Raw genomic sequence first — 20026 nt, 5'->3', positions numbered from 1 at the left:
GGTCAGTGAACAAGTAATTCTAAAAAGTCTGAATCCTGTAAATATAGGTCATCTCCTGGTTAAAGCTGGAGCACCTCTCAGCAATTAAAAATGTGATGGACAGCCATTTTCCCCCTGCCTTCTAATGTATGGTCCAAACAAAATTTATATAAGTCTTATTGTATAGGACAAGGTTTTCAAGTCTTATTTTACAGAACTTATTTATGCTGGCCAAATTTCTTCTGACAAGAATTTTCCGTTGCTTTTGGGGTTGATGACCACTGGCAGCCTACCATTGGGGCCGTTTTGGTGCAGGAGGGCCCTGACTTGCACAGGCACATGGGAAGAAGACTGGCCAAGAAGTAGCCTGGGCTAAGGGAAGTCCAGTGTGTAGTGAGGTGCCCTCCCAGATGCTGAATGTGGCCAAATAGCATTGGACTGGCCTTCTGCAGGTGGCTAGGGCAGTAACACACCTGCTCTTGTGGTGACCATATAGATGGCACCTATATCTCTTTATTTCTTGCCTTTTCTCTTTGGTCATTTGCTTTTGTTTTTAGTATGCTTATAATTTTCAGTTGCTTTTCAGATTATGGATGATAAACTGTAGAGACCTTAGATGACATTCTTCCAACAAGTGTTAAGATTTTTAGTCAAAGCGTTGTAGTGAATGACCTTGATTCAGTCAAAACTTGTTTTTCAGCTTTGTTATGCCTTTTCCTGTTCTGCATTTTCTCACAGGGGTAGGTCTCAGGCCTGAAGTCTCCTCTATCTTTAATAGCAATCTTTTAACACCCCTGTGCTGTCTGGTTGCTGAAATCCACCTCTGTTCTTGAGCTTCCAGTCTGCCGTTTACTACAGTTCCCCAGGATTGCCTTGCACATTCACAACTCAGAAGCTGACCATCCAATTGAGGGCATTTTTGAATGCAGTTTTGGGGATTCCTTATGAAGTTCTAAAAATTTTATCCAATAATTTTTAAAAATTTTATTTATTTGTCAGAAAGAGAGAGCACAAGCAGGGGGGAGAGGCAGGCAGAGGGGGCAATCCACTCCCCGTTGAGCAAGGATCCCATTGTGGAGCTCCATCCCAGGACCCCAGGATCATGACCTGAGCTGAAGGCGGATGTTTAACTGACTGAACCACCCGGGTGCCTCTATCCATTAAATTTTAATTTCGACAGTCTGTTTTATCCTCTCTGAGTGTTATTTTTTAAAATTTCTCTTTAATATGTCTCATTTAATTTTTTTTTGTTGCATACTCACTTTGTCTTCCTTTAAACATTTTGTATATACACTAAATTTGTATTTAGATTCTGATAATTTAAAAATTTCTGTTTTCTTTTTTTCTTCTTCTTTGCATGCTTATATTCACTTCATACAAAGTGATAACAATTTGTGAAAGCTATAAATTGGAGAGTCCTTTCTTTTTAGAAAACTTGTAAACAGTGGGTTATGTATTTTTTTTTCCTTATTTATCCTGGGTTTAGGTTTAAAGGAAGAAGGCCTTTGAGAGTATCTAGCCTGACATACTGTTGAGGCCGAAGTTATATATTTTGATCTTGAATTATGTTCTCCATGGAAAACTTAAGGAAGCAATACAAACGTTTTGTGATATACTTAGATTCAGCAACTTCTTGGACATTTAAAAGCTTTAGCTGCAGAAATTCTAAACCCATCTTATTAAACTTATTTATTTAAAAATATGTATTTGAGAGGGAAAGTTACCTACTTGTTAACTGTAATTCAACTAATTTTAAAGGATTCTTTTCTTACTTAAGGAAAGGAAAAAATGCATTTTTTTCCCCAGGATCCAATAAGGGAATAAGTGAAAATAAGCTTTGGTTCAGTTTGAAATTTATGATGGATGGTGGGTGAATTATTCATTAAATGAAAATGAATAATTTATAAAACGCATCAACCCAGTCTAGTACCATTACTTGGCAGATGACAGATTTGGTCAGATTAGAATTGTCATATTTGATGCTGTGTGTAGGCATGCTCTACAAGACAATGGGGAGACTTGAAATCTGAAGGTAGACGCTGTGTCTGTTGGGTGTGGGCAGGTTCTAAGGGTGGTAAGTGGGCAAGAAGTTTTAGAAGACAATCCAGTCTGGAAGGTTGGATCCTGTATATTCCTTGACTGCTAGCCCACTGAGTATCTTTTTTGGTGCTATACCCAAAGTGACTTGATAATGCTTGTCACATAGTAGTTGCACCAAAAGGTTTTAAATAAAAAGCCCCCAAAAGAATAGAAGTCTAAAGATAATTAGACTCAGTCTCTGAAAATTAGAAGTTTCTCCATAATAGGGAGATACCTGGCAGAAGAACTGGCGAGATAAAGTGAGCCAATAATTGAATGACCTCTTCCCAGATCAGTACGTAAATGGGCACAATGAACTCTGAATGTCTCTTTGTCCATAAAAGGTGAATATTTCTAAGGTCTATTTTCCCTATCACATGTCCCAGTAGTGGAAAAGTTAACATTTTATTGTTGCATGATAATGGCTTTTATTTATGGATTCATCTAATCCTCATACCAACTCTATGAAGTGCTGTTATTAAACTATTGTGCTACTATTATCATAAGTTATTATTGTTCTGGGAATACTGTTAGAGACCTAGAGGGGGTACGCCTAACCAGGCTGAAAGTGTCAAATTGCCTGAGGTCAAATCTTCAAAGTATGATCTACACTAAATACCTTGTATGACAAATGTCCCATGATTTCAATTACATTGTCAAGGACCCACCTTACTAGAGCCTCACCATGGTTACCATAAACTCATTCTCAATACCAATGGCAAAAATGACCAAAGATTTTAATCCAAGGTAGCATGCCAAATATGCTCCTGATTAATTTTAAGTACTTTGTCAAGAATAGAAGGAGATAATAAGCAAATTCTGGATAATATGTTGCATTGGTAACTTGGTAAGATGACAACTATTTTTTAAACCTGAAATTATGTATTGATCAATGTTTTATCCATCAGCGTTTTCTTGGGATCTCTTTAGAGAGATCTTAATCATTGGCATCATCTTGCAAGAAGAAAAGAGCAAGTGAATGAGCCATTACTTCTTTCTGTGTACAAGAACTGTGTTAAGTGCTTTATGTATAACAGATTTTAGAATAACCCTATGAGCTGGATATAATTTTTCATAAGGTGAAACTGAGCAAAATAAAATATTTTGGTGTTTTAGTTTGGACTGCAATAACAAATTACCCTGGACTGGATGGGTTAAAGAACAGAAATTTATTTCTCACAGTTCTGAAGGTTGGGAAGTCTGAGATCAAAGTGCTAATATGGTTGGCTTCTGGTGAGGATCCTCCTTCTGGTTCCCAGATGGTTACCTTCTTGCTGTGTCCTCACAAGGCAGAGACCAGAGAGAGGAAGCAAGCTCTCTTTCGTCTCTTCTTACCGGGGCAGTTTCCATCATGAGGGCTCTACCTTCATGACCTGGTTACTTTCCGGAGGCCCTGTCTCCATTTACCTCACATTTACCTCAGGTTGGTAATTAGAATTCCAACATACTAATTTTGACAAACATTCAGTTCATAACACTTGCCAAAAGCACCCAGCTAAGAATATTTGTTTACAAATTCCTTAAATCAATAGAATTAAATGTAGATTTATTGTCATAAACTGTATTTTTGGATATTTCTATACTATGAAAAACTAGTACAAAGATTTAAAAGAAAGAAAAAAGAGTGTTGTTTCCAAGCTGGTGACTACTCAATAGTTTACTTTATTACCCAACACAAAGAGCTGCAAAATAATGTGCATTATTAACCGAAGCCTTGGTTACTTCCTGGGAAAAAATGGTTGAGGTGTGTTATATATAAGGAAGCAACTTGTTAATTCTTATGCAAATATCTAATTTTCTTCTATGTGTGATACTGTTTTATATTTGCTCACTTTTCACAATTCAGAACCCATTCCAGGCTCCTTACCAAAGCTTTTTGGCTTATAATTGCTGTCTATGCTACATATTATGTGGCCCTGGGAACCCTATGACTACGTTTTGGAAAACAGTGTGATTTTTCTATCAAAGGTTTCTTTATGGGTCCAGAGCTGGTGATGGCTTGTAGAGGATTTCATTTCCTCCTGTAATTTTCCATAGAAAGTTCCTCCATACCCAGGAGTGTTCCTGGTTTCCATTCTATGGTTTGTGATTGTTGTCTCCCAGACTCCTTCTTTTCCCAGTATCTACATGCTATAACCCTGCTTTGAGAAAGAGGCTAGAATCAATGGGGCTGGGTAGGTGGGGTGCCTGGCTGGCAGAACATGGGGTATTAGTGTATTCTGTCTTTTCTCAACCAACGGATGAGGTATCAAGGAGGAAATGAACTCTCGTAAAGAAGGAAAAGGTAGAGAATAACTTCACATAAATTACAAATGCTGTTTCCAATCTTCTTACAACTTTTTGCTTTATTCTATCATTTTTCTTTTGGCATTTTCCTGTCTTCTTCCTGGCCTGCCCCATTCTTTTTGGGGTTCCTCGACCAGAGTGATGGTTCTCAAACTTCAGAACACCTTGGATTACCTGGAGGGGTTGTCACAATACACATTGCAGAGCCTCTCCTCCAGAGTCTCGAGGCCAATAGGTTTGGGGTGGGGTTTAAGTATTTGCATTTCTAATAAATTCCCAGGGGAAGTTGATGCTGATGGTCTGGGGCCACACTTTGAGAAACTGTGTGGTCTAGAGACTGTGTTTTATTATCTTAATAGTTTCAGTTTCATTCATTCATTCACTATTTCATCCATTCACTCACTAATTCATTCATTCATTCAATATTCATTGGGACTTTACTGGCATTTAGTGGGTCTTTAATAAATGTTAAGTGGCTGTGCCTTTCCCTGAGTCTCAGAAGCATGTGGGTCCCAAGCACTCTTTAGTGGGAGTGACTCAAATTGCACTGACTCTTACCCTCTCCTGCATAAAATACGATCTCCAGCACCTCTCAGACAAGTATGCAGCTGTGTCACAGGATGCCAGGGCTTCTCACTTAAGTGCTTATCACCCAGTCAGTTCTGGTTACCATATTCCAGCTCCTCCTCTATGTTTCCTGTCTGTGCAGCTACTTAAGGCTGCCGCACCACTGAGCCTGCTGCCGCCTTCCATGGGAAGCCTGAGGTCCATGTGCTGCCCGACAGTGTGCCTGAAATTGGAAGGGTGGGGACAATGGCATGCTCCCAGACTCCACATCACATTTCCTTGCTTGGAAACAAAAGCAGCCTGCTGATGCCTTGATATCTTCCAGAACAAGATGTGAAAAATATCTCCATTTGTGTTTGCCTGTAGTTATTTCCCAGGGCTTGAATCTCTAGATCTGGGAAGGTGACAATAGGTGGATGGGCAAGGAATGTGACAACACTTTCTTTTTGAATCCAGCTAGTCTCAAAAGTTCATGAAAAATGCATGTGCAGTTTTCACAGTCCAACATCTTCTCAGATACGCCACACGTGCCTGAATCCCAGTGGAGACACAGCTGAGTCTCAAAACTACTAGTGCAGATGAAAATAGGACCCCAAATTTCTCCTTCCCTTCTCTTCCTCTTTGAAGGTGTTTGTTTATAACCCCATTGCATTTCTAATAGGCCAAATTTAGTCTAGCCAGGGAGACTTCCTTCCTCTTGACTCTGCAACTCATTTCTTTCAGGCAAATGATGCCTTAGATGAAGAGAAAAGAAATCATTTGTAGCCCTGCGTAATTTTCTGCAAGGAGCCTAAGGATTAAGACAGCTTTACCCAATCTTTACGCTTTATAGAAGTCCCAAACCACTGCTGCTTTGGTTTCCGATCCTAAGCCAAGAACGATTGAGGGCCGCTGCATCTGGCCTCGTTTCTGTGTGTGTGGCCTGGGAGTGGAGGTGGGAGGCAGAGCGTGGGGGCTTTCAGCACTCACTGCTGCAGAAGAGGAGCTCCATTGTTTAGATTGTCTAAGGGGATTTTAGAGGGAACTCAGGGGCCTCTGATTTACCTGTCTTCTCTTATTCCATGAAGAATCTATGCATTCTTGGGTTTCAGAACTATGGAAAAATGCTGGTTATTAAAACATGCAGAAATGATCCAATTATCCAGAAATGAAAGAACAATATAACAATATAATAATATAAATACACTATTTCAAACATATGTCAGACATATGTCAAATCGGCTATCAGACATTTTATTTGTTTCCTGTATTACGCTCATTTCATACAAACGTTGCACTGTTTCTCGTCCTGTGGCAGAAACATCCTGGCCCAAACAAAACTTTATATAAGTGCAACAAACACTCCCAGGGAAGAGAAGCTAAATGGGTGATTGCAGATTTCCACACTGGCACGGAGGCTTGTGTTTCTCTTTTCCAGGTATAACAGGGATACAGGGGAGAACACCCAAAGCAATAAAATATCAAGCACTGCGACCCCTGGAGCTATGCTTATTTGGTGCCCGTCTAGTCACACAGGAGAGATCAAGAGATGGCATGCAGCGTCACTTCACAGATTTGAAAGGCTAGCTCTGAGAAGACAGCTAGTTCTTTTTCAAAGTGCTTCTCCTACGTATGGTAAGTAGATGTAGTGGTGTAGGTCAACCGGGAAGATGTCCTTTGGAGTGACCAAATAATCAGGTGTCCGATGAAGGGGCACACTTTTTTTTAATACAGCAGAACACTGTGATTTCTTTTGCATAAGTTCTGAAGACCTATATAATATAGAGCACTATTTAAGGAACTACAAAATTCTTGGTACCAATCAAACATCTTTTTTTTTTTTTTTTTAAGATTTTATTTATCTTGAGAGAGAGAGCCTGCAAGCACGGGGTGGGGCAGAGGCAGAAGGAGAGGGAGAATCTCAAGCAGACTCCACCCTCAGTGCAGAGCCCGACGTGAGGCTCGATCTCATGACCCTGAGATCATGACCTGAGCTGAAATCAAGAGCTAGATGCTCAACAGATTGAGTCGCCCAGGCACCCCAGTCAAACACCTTTATGACAACATTTCACTGAGAATTCTTCAGTGTCTGGACAGGCCAGGTTGGGACTGCCCAGGCCTGGTGTTAGAATGGATAGCAAAAATATTGCAAATTTCATATCACAAGCAAGACAGAGGTGTTACCTAAGAACCTAGGCTCAAACCAGGATTATAGTTCTAGAACAGCTATAGGTCCTAGAGAGTGGGGAAGGCTGTGAGCAAGGGTTAGGGACCCTGGGAAAAGGTCTGGTCAGCACAGAGCTAGGAATAAGGTGTTCCTCTGTAGGTCTGTAATCTATGTAACAAACATGAGTCCACAAAAGCAAGGAAAAGCGTGATACTTAGTTTCTCTGTGACTGGAGCCCTTAGATATTTTTCCTCTTCATTTTCTGAATGGCTCTGAGAAGGTGGCTGAGCTTGAGCCCACAGTAGGCACCAAAGGTACACCTGACAGGAGTGGAGAAATGAGAAATGTGAGTAATGTGAATGACAGATCTGGAGCCCTATGCACTGTCCAATCTTATCCTGGAGTTCTCCTAGTCTGAAGGAGAAGCAGTCTTGACCGCACTCAGTGCTTACAACTGGAAGCCTTGGAGGATTTAAAGATTATTTTACTGCCAGTGAAACCTTAGACTTATCACCTGATGGCAAGAAGGTGATAATTTCCTTCTGAAACTAACCATTTAGCTTTTAGAAAAGTGAATTATAACCCCACACACTGGAAGTCTTTCCAAGTTTGGATTGCTGGGTTCTACCTCAGATCAATTAAATTAAAATCTCTGTGGAGGTGGATGGGGCCTAGGTATCTATATATTTTTAAAAATTTCAATGATTTTATTTTGCTTTAGCTTCTTTAATTTTAAATGTTGAAGATATCATGAACTCTTCATTGTAAATAAAAATATGTAAAAAATTATTACTTCTGGGTGTGGTGCATAAACAATGAATCCTGGAACACTGAAAAAATAAAATAAAATTAAAAAAATTATATGAGATCTAAAAAAATTATTACTTCTACCCCTTTTCTATATAGACGTAGAACATAAGCAAGATACAAAGTATATAAGAAGAATATTTATTTACCTACCACCTGTTTCATAAATTGTAAGTGTATAGCCAACAAAAGGTCTCAAAATAAACATCTTTTCCTAAATACCATATAGGTGGAGAAATCGAACACCACCAGAGGCTCTGGACCCTGCTCCCATTGCTTCTTGTTACCCTCTCTTGCCTCCATAAAGGTACAAAAAGTTTCCCTGGTAATTTTAATGAGCCATATCATTGTCTTGCTGTCTACCTTTCTGCTTTGTTTTCCTCATGGATTTTTTTTTTTTTTAATGAAGAGAAAGTACTTTATGTATGAGGATATGATCTCTCTGATCCAATATTAATACCAACAACAAACATTTGCAGTGTTATATGTGAACACATATATATGTGTTACATGTGAATGTTATATTGTGACAACAAACTTTTGAGCCATTATGCATTCAAGGAATTTAGGTTTATTTTTCTTTCTTTCTTTTTTTTTTTTTTAAGATTTTATTTATTTATTTGACAGACAGACAGTACAAGTAGGCCAGAGAGGCAGGCAGAGAGAGAGGAAGGGAAGCAGGCTCCCTGCTGAACAGAGAGCCCGACTCGAAGCTTGATCCTAGGACCCTGGGATCATGACCTGAGCCGAAGGCAGAGGCTTTAACCCACTGAGCCACCCAGGCATCCCGGTTTATTTTTCTAAAATGAAATTAAACTTCTCTCTTGAGCTTGGGGGTAGAAAATACCTTTCGGTTCAGTTTCAACCTGGACCATGAGCAATAGATGGCAGTTGCTTCCCCATCCCAAAATGAGGGTCCACCATGCCAAGGGAAATAGATAGCCTAATGTCACTGAGGCAAAGGATGGTGACTCTGTGTATCAGACCACTTGTGGGTGATGCAGACAGGCCCACATGAGAAAGCCACCCCACTGGCCATTTTAAAAGCTGTCCAAGAGAACGGTCTGAAGAGAGAATGTGACCTCAACAGGGCAGAGAGTTGCCGGAACCCAAAAGGCTGAGGAGAGACAGTCACAGTGGTATTTTTGAAGAAACTGCAAAATGCTCACCAGATGGTCAGCTTTATATACCTATGCTAAGCCCGGAGAGCTTATAAACCAATTCATGACAATATAAGGGAGTGGCAAGAATCTTTCCACTGTAGTTACTACTTTTACATCTCCACTACCCTTTAAGTCTGGAATAGCCAGAGACAGACACAGAGTGGGGTAAGTGGGTATGTAGGTGAGGTAGAAGGTCTAGACAGTAAAAACAAAGAAACAAACAGTGCATGGGGGATTTCCTCTCCCCCTTTTCAGTAGGCTTCTGCTATGCTTTTTGAGGGACAGCTAATTTCTGGAAAAGGAAAATACTTAAAACTTAAGAGAAATTTAAAAATTTTGACTATGTTTAGATCAAACATTTGTTTAGTTTTCATGCAGTTTGTGTGTGTGTGTGTGTGTGTGTGTGTGTGACTAAAATAAATGGAGACATTTTAAAAAATCTTAGTATGACTAGAAAAACCACGTCTGCATTTTTATGCAAGGAAGTTGGAAAGTGCTACTAGGACACAATTCAAGTTTGAATAGGTAGTGGGGAGAATGAGGAAAATGGGTTTTTTTTTCTTTTCTTTATTTTTTTAGAGAAGGGGAGAGACAGGAAGTGAGTGAGTCGGGGGTGTGGGGATGGGGAAGGGGCAGAGGCAGAAGGAGAGGGAGAGAGAATCCTAAGCAGATTCACCACTGAGAGCAGAGCCAGACACAGGGGCTCAATCTCGAGATCCCGAGACATTGACCTGAGCCTAAATCAAATCAAGAGTCCAACCCTTAACTAGCGGAGCTACCCAGGCGCCCCAGTGAGAATTTTTTCTGGTAACATCTGATGAATATTCTTGTCCACTATATTGGTTATATCCATATATTGACTATTCCAATGATTCAGTGAGCATGTTCCTAATTATATGATGATAGCTTGCCCTTTGATGAGGTGGTGATTCCCTGTCAAGCTGCCTGGGCTGGGAGAAGGGTCTCTGAGAAGTTCAGTAAGGTGCTGGGGAAATAAAAAATATTGACTAATCTTTCAAATGATCATTCTGTCACCGTTACCTCATTTAACCATCACAAGAAACTTGTGCGGTAAGTGCTATTATTAGTCTTCTCTTAGGGAAACTGAGGCTAGAGAGGTAAGGCTATTTGTCATAAGGGACTACAGTTAGAAAGCCAAAGATGATTAGGAGCCAGTCTTTTTCCCTCTAGAGCCCATTCTTTAAATAGCCTACCCTTTAGCCTCTACTACTCATTTTTTAGGCTGTAAGAGGAGGCAGTGTGCTGGTCTTCTAAAAAAAAAAAAAAAAGACTTCTGTTGGTGTGAGGGTCAGTCAAGCAAATTTACCAACTCATACAACTCTCGTCTATTTCCGAAACATTTCTTTACTAAAGAAGTTGATTTAGAAATAGCCAATGAGGCTTTTGCCTGTTATAACTTGGCTTCTGCCTTTAATTTAAGAAGCACTTTTAATTTTTGGAATCAGGCCAGTTATTCTTCTTGGTATGTGAGAATAATATCATTGCAATATAATTTTTAAAAGATTGTACTTGTGTATTTGAGAGAGAGAAAGTGAGTGAGAGAGAGAGAGAGCATGAGCAGAGGGAGGTGCAGAGAGAGAAGCCAACTCCCCGCTGAGCAGGAAGCCTGACGTGGGACTCGATCCAAGGACCCTGGGATCATGACCTGGATGGAAGGCAGAGTCTTAACTGGTTGAGCCACCCAGGCACCCCTAATATCATTATAATAAAACAACTCTCTCATGGTTTCCTTTCAAGAAGTTAACAGTTACTACCTAGAAAATAACTTAAATGAGCTTTAAGAGTTTTGGAACACAAAGAAAAATGCTTCTGGAAAAATGCTTACAGTCTCATGAAGTTTAGCCAGAATCCACAGGTACTTCTAGACCATTGTCAATATTGGAATTTTTCCTCTCTTTTCTCCATGTGGCAGAACTTTTAAAAAAGAAGACGGGAGAGAGTTCTAGTGTTAAAGTAACAGCTGTATTACACTTTTTGAGTATTTTAATCACTTGGAAGCTTATTCTTTCCTTCTCTCTATGTTTCAATCCCCTTGATCTGTTTTTTTTTTTTTTTTTTTTTTGCATTATAAAATGTAGTATTTTTCCGATTCTACACCATATGCTGATCTCTTACTGGCCTCCCAGTATCACAAACTTCTTTTCCAGTGAGACCCACAATCCCTGTCACCTTCCTACCTTCTGATTCTATCTGCCTTTGAAGCAAAAAGAATGAGCTTAAGTGAGACCCAGAGGTCATCAACCCTGCGTTTGTGTCAGGACATGCAAACTCCCCAAGCCAATTACTAACCTGTTTTTAAAGACAACCTCCAATCAGAGGGAATCCATGACTTCTTTTTGTGAGCTGTTGCACCGTGTAAGAGCACTCTATAAATGTCTTCCTCTATCTGGGTGCACTCTTATCTCACCGGTCTATTTTTTTCCTCATTTAAGTTAACCCTTTCTTACCTTTTTATGAGCCTCTAGGCCTTCTCAGAAGTGGTGGGAGACAAATGTTCTGTGAACAGTCAAGATGGTAAGATGAGTCGTAGTCGCTGGGAACTTTGGTGTTCTATTCCCCCGCTACCCGGGATGGACAGCAGGGTTATGGCATTCCTCCTTTTATAAGGTATTTATCCTGCTGCTGCTTAGCAAACACTTTCAATCCTTTTTAACACCGTGAGACTGAAATTTCTGAGTCTGTTTCCAAACAGGACACTAGAGGGCTCCCAGGGGTTAAAAATAAGTGGAAAATTATTTGAATGAACACTGCTTCTGTACGGCTTTGGCTTTTGTTTTTCCAGATCTTAAAATTAAAGTTTATTTTTTAAATTATATATAAAAAAAAAAAAAACTTGCGTGTCTTAAAACTGGGCTACTAACAGCCAGTTGACAAGTAACCGTTTTGCTTTGCAATCAGGAGTTTTCAAGAGAGCTTTTAAAGCTGAGCTGAGATATTTGAAATGTGGAACACTCTTGACCATGAAATATGTTCTACTTACATGCCTCAGCCTTTAAAAGTTCTTTGCATTACAGTCAGGGATTGCATTCTTCCTGGAGCCAAGCACGGGGCCAGCTGTGTAAGTAAGGTTGCTTATGAGTTCTTCTTTTTAGTAATGTAAAAAAAAAAGAGAGAGAGAAAGCTAGAGATCCCTTTATTTTCTTTCAGCTGACTTTTGTGGGAAGAAAAGGAATGAAAGGCAGTTGGATTTGTGTTTTGTGTTTCTGTGTGTGTGACTGAAAAAATGTAACTTCTTCTGAGATATATGGACATTTGGCTTTATATTGAGATCATTCTTTATGTAGAGATGATGAAACTTACAGTGAGGAAAAAGTTGTACCATCAGATTAAGAGAACCTGTTTCTGAATTTGAATGTTAATACTTGGTGCTTCTGCCCAATCTGTAATGCAGAACTTTAAAAAATAAAAATGGGATGCCTATAGATTGTTTTTAAACACCGTCTATCCCTTGTCTGAAATCATTTCTAAATTCCAAAAAGGGTTTGTCAGATTTTAATGTTTTTCTTTCAGAGTCAAATTAAACTACTCTAGCTACAAGTTATAAAATATTCTTGGATTTTCGTGGTTTGTTTTCACTTGTTTAAACTGAATATTGACTCTATATTGGCCTGTTTCTCTTTTTAAACATAATTTTAAAAAAATTCATGGTGGTGGTATTTATGAAAGGAAAGGGTTACTCTTTTTCTTTACTGTTGAAGAGGAACTGAACTAGTTTGAGATTGTGACTCAGTTAACTCTGTTTCCATTCATTCCCAGAAACAAGCCACACTTCTCCTTGGGGAAGCTGATAGGAGTTTAAAAGGTTTGCTGCCGCGAGTGTCAGAAACATTCCCAACTTTGTCACCAACCCTTTACTTCCACCTCTACCCCACCCACTGGAGATCACTTATATACCTAAGAGGAGACGACAGCTGAATTCAGGAAACCATGCATCATGTCAGCAAGAACCAACTGCAGACTTTAAACTCTGTTCAACATGTGGATGCAGCAGAGAAATGACCTGTCCAGACAAGCCAGGGCAACTCATAAACTGGTTCATCTGCTCCCTGTGTGTCCCGCGGGTGCGTAAACTCTGGAGCGGCCGGCGCCCAAGGACCCGGAGGAACCTCCTGCTGGGCACTGCCTGCGCCATCTACCTGGGCTTTCTGGTGAGCCAGGTGGGACGTGCCTCTCTCCAGCAAGGAAGGGCAGCAGAAAAGGGGCCGCACCAGAACCACGACACCGTCGAGGCACCCGTTCCTGAGATACCCTTGGATGGTACCTTGGCCCCTCCAGAGTCCCAGGGCAATGGGACAACGCTGCAGCTCAATGTGGTGTACATTACGCTACGCTCCAAGCGCAGCAAGCCTGCCAATATCCGAGGCACAGTGAAACCCAAGCGCAGGAAGAAGTACGCAGTGGCCTCGCCAGCCTTGGGACAGGAGGCTTTGGTCGGACCATCCCTTCAGCCACAGGATGCTGATGCTGAAGTGCCTGGGTACGTCCAGGGAGGAAACCTGGCCAAGGTTGGGGAACGGCCCTGGCGGTTGATACGGGGCTCGGGAGTGCAAGTTGGGGGCTCAGATTTTCAGCGGCCCAAGACCCAGGAAAGCAACATTAGGATCTACAGTGAGAGCGCCCCCTCGTGGCTGAGCAAAGAAGACATCCTCCGAATGCGCCTGTTGGCGGATGGTGCAGTGGCAGGTCTTCAGCCGGTGTCCTCTAAAAGTGGAGCGCACTTGCTGGTGCTGGAGGGGAGCTCTGCTGGCTCTGTGCCCCGCTGTGGCCCCAGTCCCTGTGGACTACTCAAGCAGCCTTTGGACATGAGTGAGGTGTTTGCCTTCCACCTGGACAGGATCCTTGGGCTCAACAGGACCCTGCCGTCTGTGAGCAGGAAATCAGAGTTCATCCAAGGTAACAGCTTCACATGCTTCGTGATTTGCAGCTGTTGGGGATTTGGGTTGATTTTCCTCTTTTCCCTCAGTCTCTCTTTCGAAATGATTTTCTCCACCCACGTCTCACATTTGGACAGCAGCAGCATGTCTTTCCATAGGTTTGGCGTTCTTTGTTTTCCCAACTTTGGGAGGATATGAACGTTCCCGGGAAATGCTGTATTCAACATGCAAGGGTAAGCCCACACTGTGTAATCTTTGCTCTCCTTTTCCCTCACTGCACTTCCCAGTGGCTTATTAAATCTAATTAAAGCCAGTGGCAATTTGCATGATGAGAAGAAGAAGCCGGGTGGAGGCAAAGAACTTGCTGACAGTCAGGCATATTATTAGAGAGGTTACTATGGAAGTAAGTAGAATTTCATTCCTTAGGAGTTTTTAAAAGTAAAAGGGAGAGGGGGTTATCTTTCTCCAGCAGATGGAAACTTTTTAAAAGGCCCAGAGTCAGACCATGTTAGATTTGACCCTTTAATTTTTTTTTTTTTAAGATTTTATTTATTTGGGAGAGAGAAAATGAGAGAGACCACAAAAGTGGGAGAGGGTCAGAGGGAGAAGCAGATTGGAGCCTGAGGCCAGACCAGATCTAGGGACTCTGGGATCATGACCTGAGCTTAAGGCAGTTGCTTGGACCAACTGAGTCACCCTGGTGACCAGACCCTTTGTTTCTTTTACAATTGATTTAACTCCCTTAGTTTTACAAAGAAAATGAAATGAAACTAGGTAATTTGTTCAGTATATACTAACTAGGTATATGGTTTCTTCGAGCCCATGACTAAAATTTATTGAGCTTGATTTCGAAGACTCTGTCAGGTGACATTTTGGCAGGTTCTGGGTTATATAGCCAGTCACTTGGGTGTCAGGGAAAGGGGGTGGTCTGTGGCTGTGCTCACACTGTATGAAGGATATTTTCTGAATCCTGAGGCTGTTCCAGGCTTTGAATACAGTGTGGGTCAGCGGTTTGTGTTTGAAAGCAGAATAAGCCCAGAATTTGCTGGTATGAATCGAGACTGGCCCAAGAGATTAGAAAGGACCACAAGGGAATTATAAGCTCAAAGAATATTTTATTTTTTTGTCATGATAAAATTTTGCATTTTATGGAATCCAGAATGGAATGGATTAAAATTCTTGGGAGTGGCCAAGAACTAATCTGTATTTTCAACGGCTTTAGGGTTTTAATTTAGTCTTACAATGGGTACTTCTAGAAGTACCAGTGATTTACTTACAAAGACTTGACATTCCTTACTTATCCTGGTCCATGTCTAGGTGCTTCAGTCTCACAGTTATGTTTTGATGTCTCAAGTTCACAAAATAGTCCACCATGATTAGGCAGATGTGGAATACCCTCCCAAACATTTAATAAAAGATTGGTTGAAACTCATTTTTCTTGAGTGCTCACTATTTGCTAGGCATTATACTAATTGATTCATATAGCTGATACATGCCTATATTTCTCACAACTAAGCTATAAGGTAGATTCTGCTTAAGCAGAACTTAAGCTCTAAACCACTGGGTTTAGGTGACTGTATAACTTATCATCCAAAGCAGACCACCCTGGAGTAAAAGAAGATACTGGTGTGCATGGAGATAACAGGCATCTACCAAGTCTGTCTTGGCAAAGTAGGTCATAGCATAGGGTCACTCTTATTACCCATTCACTATCATGTCATAAAGGCCCCTGGGTAGAGAAGGTGAATAGATCCTGAGGTATGATACTCCAATATGGTACTTCCTTGGGATACTCTTGGGTGGAAGTTGGGAGAATGAAATAATGGGTAGGAACTTGGAACCGTTCTGACTGAGTTTGAATTTACCAACCATGTGAGCCAGAAGTGTTACAGTATCTCTAAATGCCTCAGTCTCCTCAGCTATAAAAGGACAATAGTACTTACCTGATGAAGTTATTGTTAGTTAATACATGAAAAACAAGTGGAATGAGTGATTTTCACCTAGTAGATCTTCAATAAATATTGTCTGTTTATGTTACTACACTATATACATGAGGTACCAAATTCACTGAGTTACTTACATGGCCTCCAAGCCTCACATGTCTTTATATGACATAACCAGGTCTAGAACACTGGTCTCTTGATTGTTGAATTAAACTTTTCAATATTGGGATTCCTTATATATATTTTTTGCTCTTAATATCCAGGATTTTTAAAAAATATGTATTTTATACACACACACACACATTTATTTATTTGTTTTAGAGCGAATGAGATAGAGAGGTGGGATGTGGGGCAGAGGCAGAGGGAGAGAGAGAATCTCAAGCAGACTCCCTGCTGAGCATGGAGCCTGACACAGGACTTGATCCTATAACCCCCAAATCATGATCTGAACTGAAATTGAGAATTAGTTGCTTAACCCTCTGAGCCTCCCAGGCACCCCTGAATATTCAGCATTTGTCAGGATCAAGAGGGCAGTTGTATTCAATTTAAAGGACTGGTTTTATAATCCCAATATATCTTGGTATTATTCTCTCATTTTTGGACCTAAGCGGTGATGAAAAGAAACAAAGTTGTATCAATATGACTCTCAGTGTGATGAGTTACCTAAGATTATTTCTCAAACAATACTAAATCTCTCTTTGTTTTTTTTTTTGTTTTGTTTATTTATTTTTTTTGATACCTTCTATGTAGTTATTTAGAGACATAAAATCAGGCAAATTTCCTCAGGAATCTGTGACATGATTTAAATATAGTTACGAACACTCTACACAATATAATTCTACTCATGTAGGCTATTATATTGGTGTAAAGTGCATAAATAGATCAGTGCTGGTCATGGTAGGAGATATATAGACAGTCTTAGGTTCTTGGTATCTCTCTCTATCCACCGATTTCTAGGGTTTTCTTGACATGTCTTTCCTCTCCTGATTTCCACAGAAGGGTATATTTTCCTCTAACGTTCTCTTATTCTTCTTTTGGTCCAAGCTTAGATTTATTTCAGGCTCCCTGTCTACCTAAGGAGATGATAGATCTTACCTAGTTGCCCAGGACCTATTTTTGGTTCATTTATTTTTTTAAAGATTTTATTTATTTATTTGACAGACAAAGATGATAAGTAGGCAGAGAGGCAGGCAGAGAGGGGGGGAAGCAGGCTCCACACCGGCGGGGGGGGGGCGGAAAGCAGGCTCCGCACTGAGCAGGGAGCCTGATGCAGGGCTCAATCCCAGGACACGAAGTTCACGACCTGAGCTGAAGGCAGAGGCTTAACCCACTGAGCTACCCAGGTGCCCCACTGGTTCATTTTATATCATCTCTTTGTATTTTAGTTACTTGTTTAATCATCTTTTCATTTCCACTAGTCTCTAGGTTTGTGAAGGCAGAAACATTTCCTGTCTTGTTTATTATTTCTAGATCCTAGTGGAGAATCTGGCACATAGTAGGTGTTCAATAAATAATTTTGAATGAATGCAGAAATACATCTTGGCTTGTTCTACTGATTTTTTAAAAAAATATTTTATTTATTTATTTGATCGATAGAGATCACAAGTAGACAGAAAGGCAGGCAGAAAGGTGGGGGGTAAGCCGGCTCTCCACTGAGCAAAGAGCCCGATGTGGGGCTTGATTCCAGGACCCTGAGACCATGACCTGAGCCGAAGGCAGAGGCTTAACCCTCTGAGTCACAGACGCTCCCGGTGTTCTACTGATTCTTAACAGTACATCTGTATTTGCTTCCACTTCCAATACTCAGGAGACAAGTACGACCATTTTTAGACTTAAAGTCATGCTGAGATTTCTTTCTCCTGGAGGATCTTATAAAGAGCTCACTATAGAGGTAATGAAAAATGTCTTTGGCAACCTCTGTGTTATGCAAATAATGAGATTTATAGAGCTTATTCTTGTGAGGACCATCAATGTGGTCTGCGGGTCTTACACTGTAATGTAATTTGATAGTGGGTTTTCTGTAGGAGGAACTCTTGGATTATTTTAGGTATGTATTTCCTCTGATGATCTGGCTTGGTCTAAGAATAAATTTTTTAATACATGGGAGATTGAGTGGCCAGAAAATCCTATAAGTAATCCTGCCCTAAGTGTTGTTTCTGTTCTCTGAATTTTGATTAATGTTTGTGAAAATAAATTCAAGCCCAGAACCAAGAACATAGCTGGTCTGTATTATGAATCAAATACAGATATTTGGCTTATCTCAGTAAATCTTTTTAAGAAACCTTTGCAGTAGAAAATTTTTTTAATGAGAAAATCCAATGCTACAATTAAATGGTCTACCTGCCCCCAACCTCTCAGGTGAATCTTTCTGTTGATTGAGTCTGAAGTCTCAGCTATAAAGCTCATCTTCAGGTTTTGTTTGTTTGTTTTTTTAATTAATAAAACTGTTGTGGGTGATCCTACCAGCAGAGATCCACTAGCTCAGGTTAGCTTAGGACAGGTTTTTGTTGTATAACTTGATGAATTGTATCTGATTCTCTTTGAATACAAAAAGTATGCATGTGAAATCCATGGACTCACTGACCTGGTGCTCTATATCAGACCATGTTCTGCGACTCCAAAGATAACCCAGAAAATGAGAATGGTGTCCTTAGGGAAAAGCAAGGTTGTAATTAGATAGGGAGTACCAGTGGTGTACCATGCTACAAAATGTAGCAATTGTCACTGGAACAGAGTCTCCTTCTTGTGCATATCTACGTGGGAAATGCAAAATTGAATGGAAAGACAGCATCAAAGGACTTTTTAAAAAAATCAATTTCTGCAACAATGATATCTTCTTGAACTGTGAATTTGTAAGGAATCTACTGCTATACATCACCCAGTTCCTACAACACATTTGGTATTATAAGCCAATGCATCACTTTATCATTCTGTAAAGAAGATACTATTGATACTTTACATATGAGAATACTGAGATTCAGAAAGATTATGAAATTTGCCCAAGGACAATAGTGAGCAATGAAACTGAAATGTGTAACCATTCTGTCTGATACCTAGAACCTCCTTAAGTTGATTCTTTTAACCCACATCACCTCTAAGATATAACTTGGTATAGTTATGGGATAGTGGCAAAAATGGGCAAATTTTAGCCTGGTTATTTCTGATTTATCACTACTGTTTCTACTCAATTTCTGTTTTCAATTCAACAACTGAACATGGGTGATATTTTGTTAAATTAAGTATGACATACCACTCTGAATACTTTTGCAAGAATTTTTTTCTTTTTTTTTTTTTTAAATGCAAGCCAATGCTTACTAGATTTTCTTGTTTTACCATAAATGATTATACAAACATGACTGAACATATTGGTGTGTTTTCTGCCAAACTATCCTTGCAAAAGTTTCAAGGGTCACCAGATACTCTATGGTGCTGATACATTTAATTTTTTAACAAAGTATTTTTAACTGTTTACCTAAGATTAGAAAAGCAGACTACATCCACATAAAAGTCAAGATCACAGCACCCCTCTGTGATCTTCGCTTGAGCAGCTTTGCCAAAGCTTCCCTCAAAGTCTGCTCAGTAATGTGAATGGATCCCAAGGGACACCATTTTGGTAGCATTTAAGCATTGTACTATTTTTCATGCCCAGTATGGGAGATACATTATGTATGCTTTATTTTTAAGATGCTGCTTTATTGCCACAGAGATGTCACACCGAATTAAGGTAGCCCAGTTCCAGGAATTCTGTATGTCAAGGCTGCTTCCATGACTAACTGCAGGCGCCCCATCCACTTCCATTTAAATTCATTGTAGATCCCAAGTTGCTCACTGTTTTCCAACTGGCATCTCCTCATTTTATGATAGAGTAGGAGAAATCCAGTGCATATTTTCCACTCTCTTTTTGAGGCCATGTGGGTAGAACTGCATTTGCTGGGTAATGGGGCGGTAGCCAGAGCAGGGAGATGGCACCTGCCAATTTCATGTTGTTTCAGGCTCTCAGGTAAGGACAGAAACCTTTTGCAGAGAGTTATGAAAATAATCCAGATGCCCCCACAATCTGGAGCTACAATGACTCAAAATCCTAAAGCCTTGGACATTTGTACAAACGTTCTTCAAAGATTTCTTTGGGAGTCTAGGAATCATGTTTCATTGTTAAAATCT

General features: G+C 40.2%; 1 protein-coding gene and 1 long non-coding RNA gene across 4 annotated transcripts in view; one reads left to right on the top strand and one right to left on the bottom strand.

The window, feature by feature from the left end:
- Positions 1-6861: 6861 nt before the first annotated feature.
- LOC101680682 lies at positions 6862-11440 on the bottom strand. Its single transcript, XR_001177057.2, has 3 exons — positions 11338-11440; positions 10874-10962; positions 6862-7377 (listed from the first exon to the last, which is right to left on the bottom strand). It is a non-coding gene; the product is annotated as an uncharacterized LOC101680682 (long non-coding RNA).
- A 50-nt stretch (positions 11441-11490) lies between these two features.
- The window catches only part of GASK1B (golgi associated kinase 1B), a 50500-nt gene continuing 41964 nt past the window's right edge, over positions 11491-20026 (top strand). Inside the window, exons 1-2 of one of the 3 annotated variants that reach the window (XM_004777311.3) lie at positions 11491-11655; positions 12805-13941. In XM_004777311.3, coding sequence (XP_004777368.1) covers positions 13044-13941 — 898 coding nt within the window. In that variant the 5' untranslated portion in view covers positions 11491-11655; positions 12805-13043. Of the gene's footprint in view, positions 11656-11902; positions 12111-12804; positions 13942-20026 lie in introns of those variants that run through there. The other 2 variants (XM_004777310.3, XM_004777312.3) reach the window with 2 other exon arrangements.

This window comes from Mustela putorius, unplaced genomic scaffold (assembly GCF_011764305.1).
Source record: "Mustela putorius furo isolate JIRA1106 unplaced genomic scaffold, ASM1176430v1.1 tig00000056_pilon_pilon_pilon, whole genome shotgun sequence".
Taxonomy (NCBI): domain Eukaryota; kingdom Metazoa; phylum Chordata; class Mammalia; order Carnivora; family Mustelidae; genus Mustela; species Mustela putorius.
The sequence above is the reverse complement of the archived record's forward strand: the minus strand, read 5'-3'. Positions and strand labels throughout refer to the sequence as shown.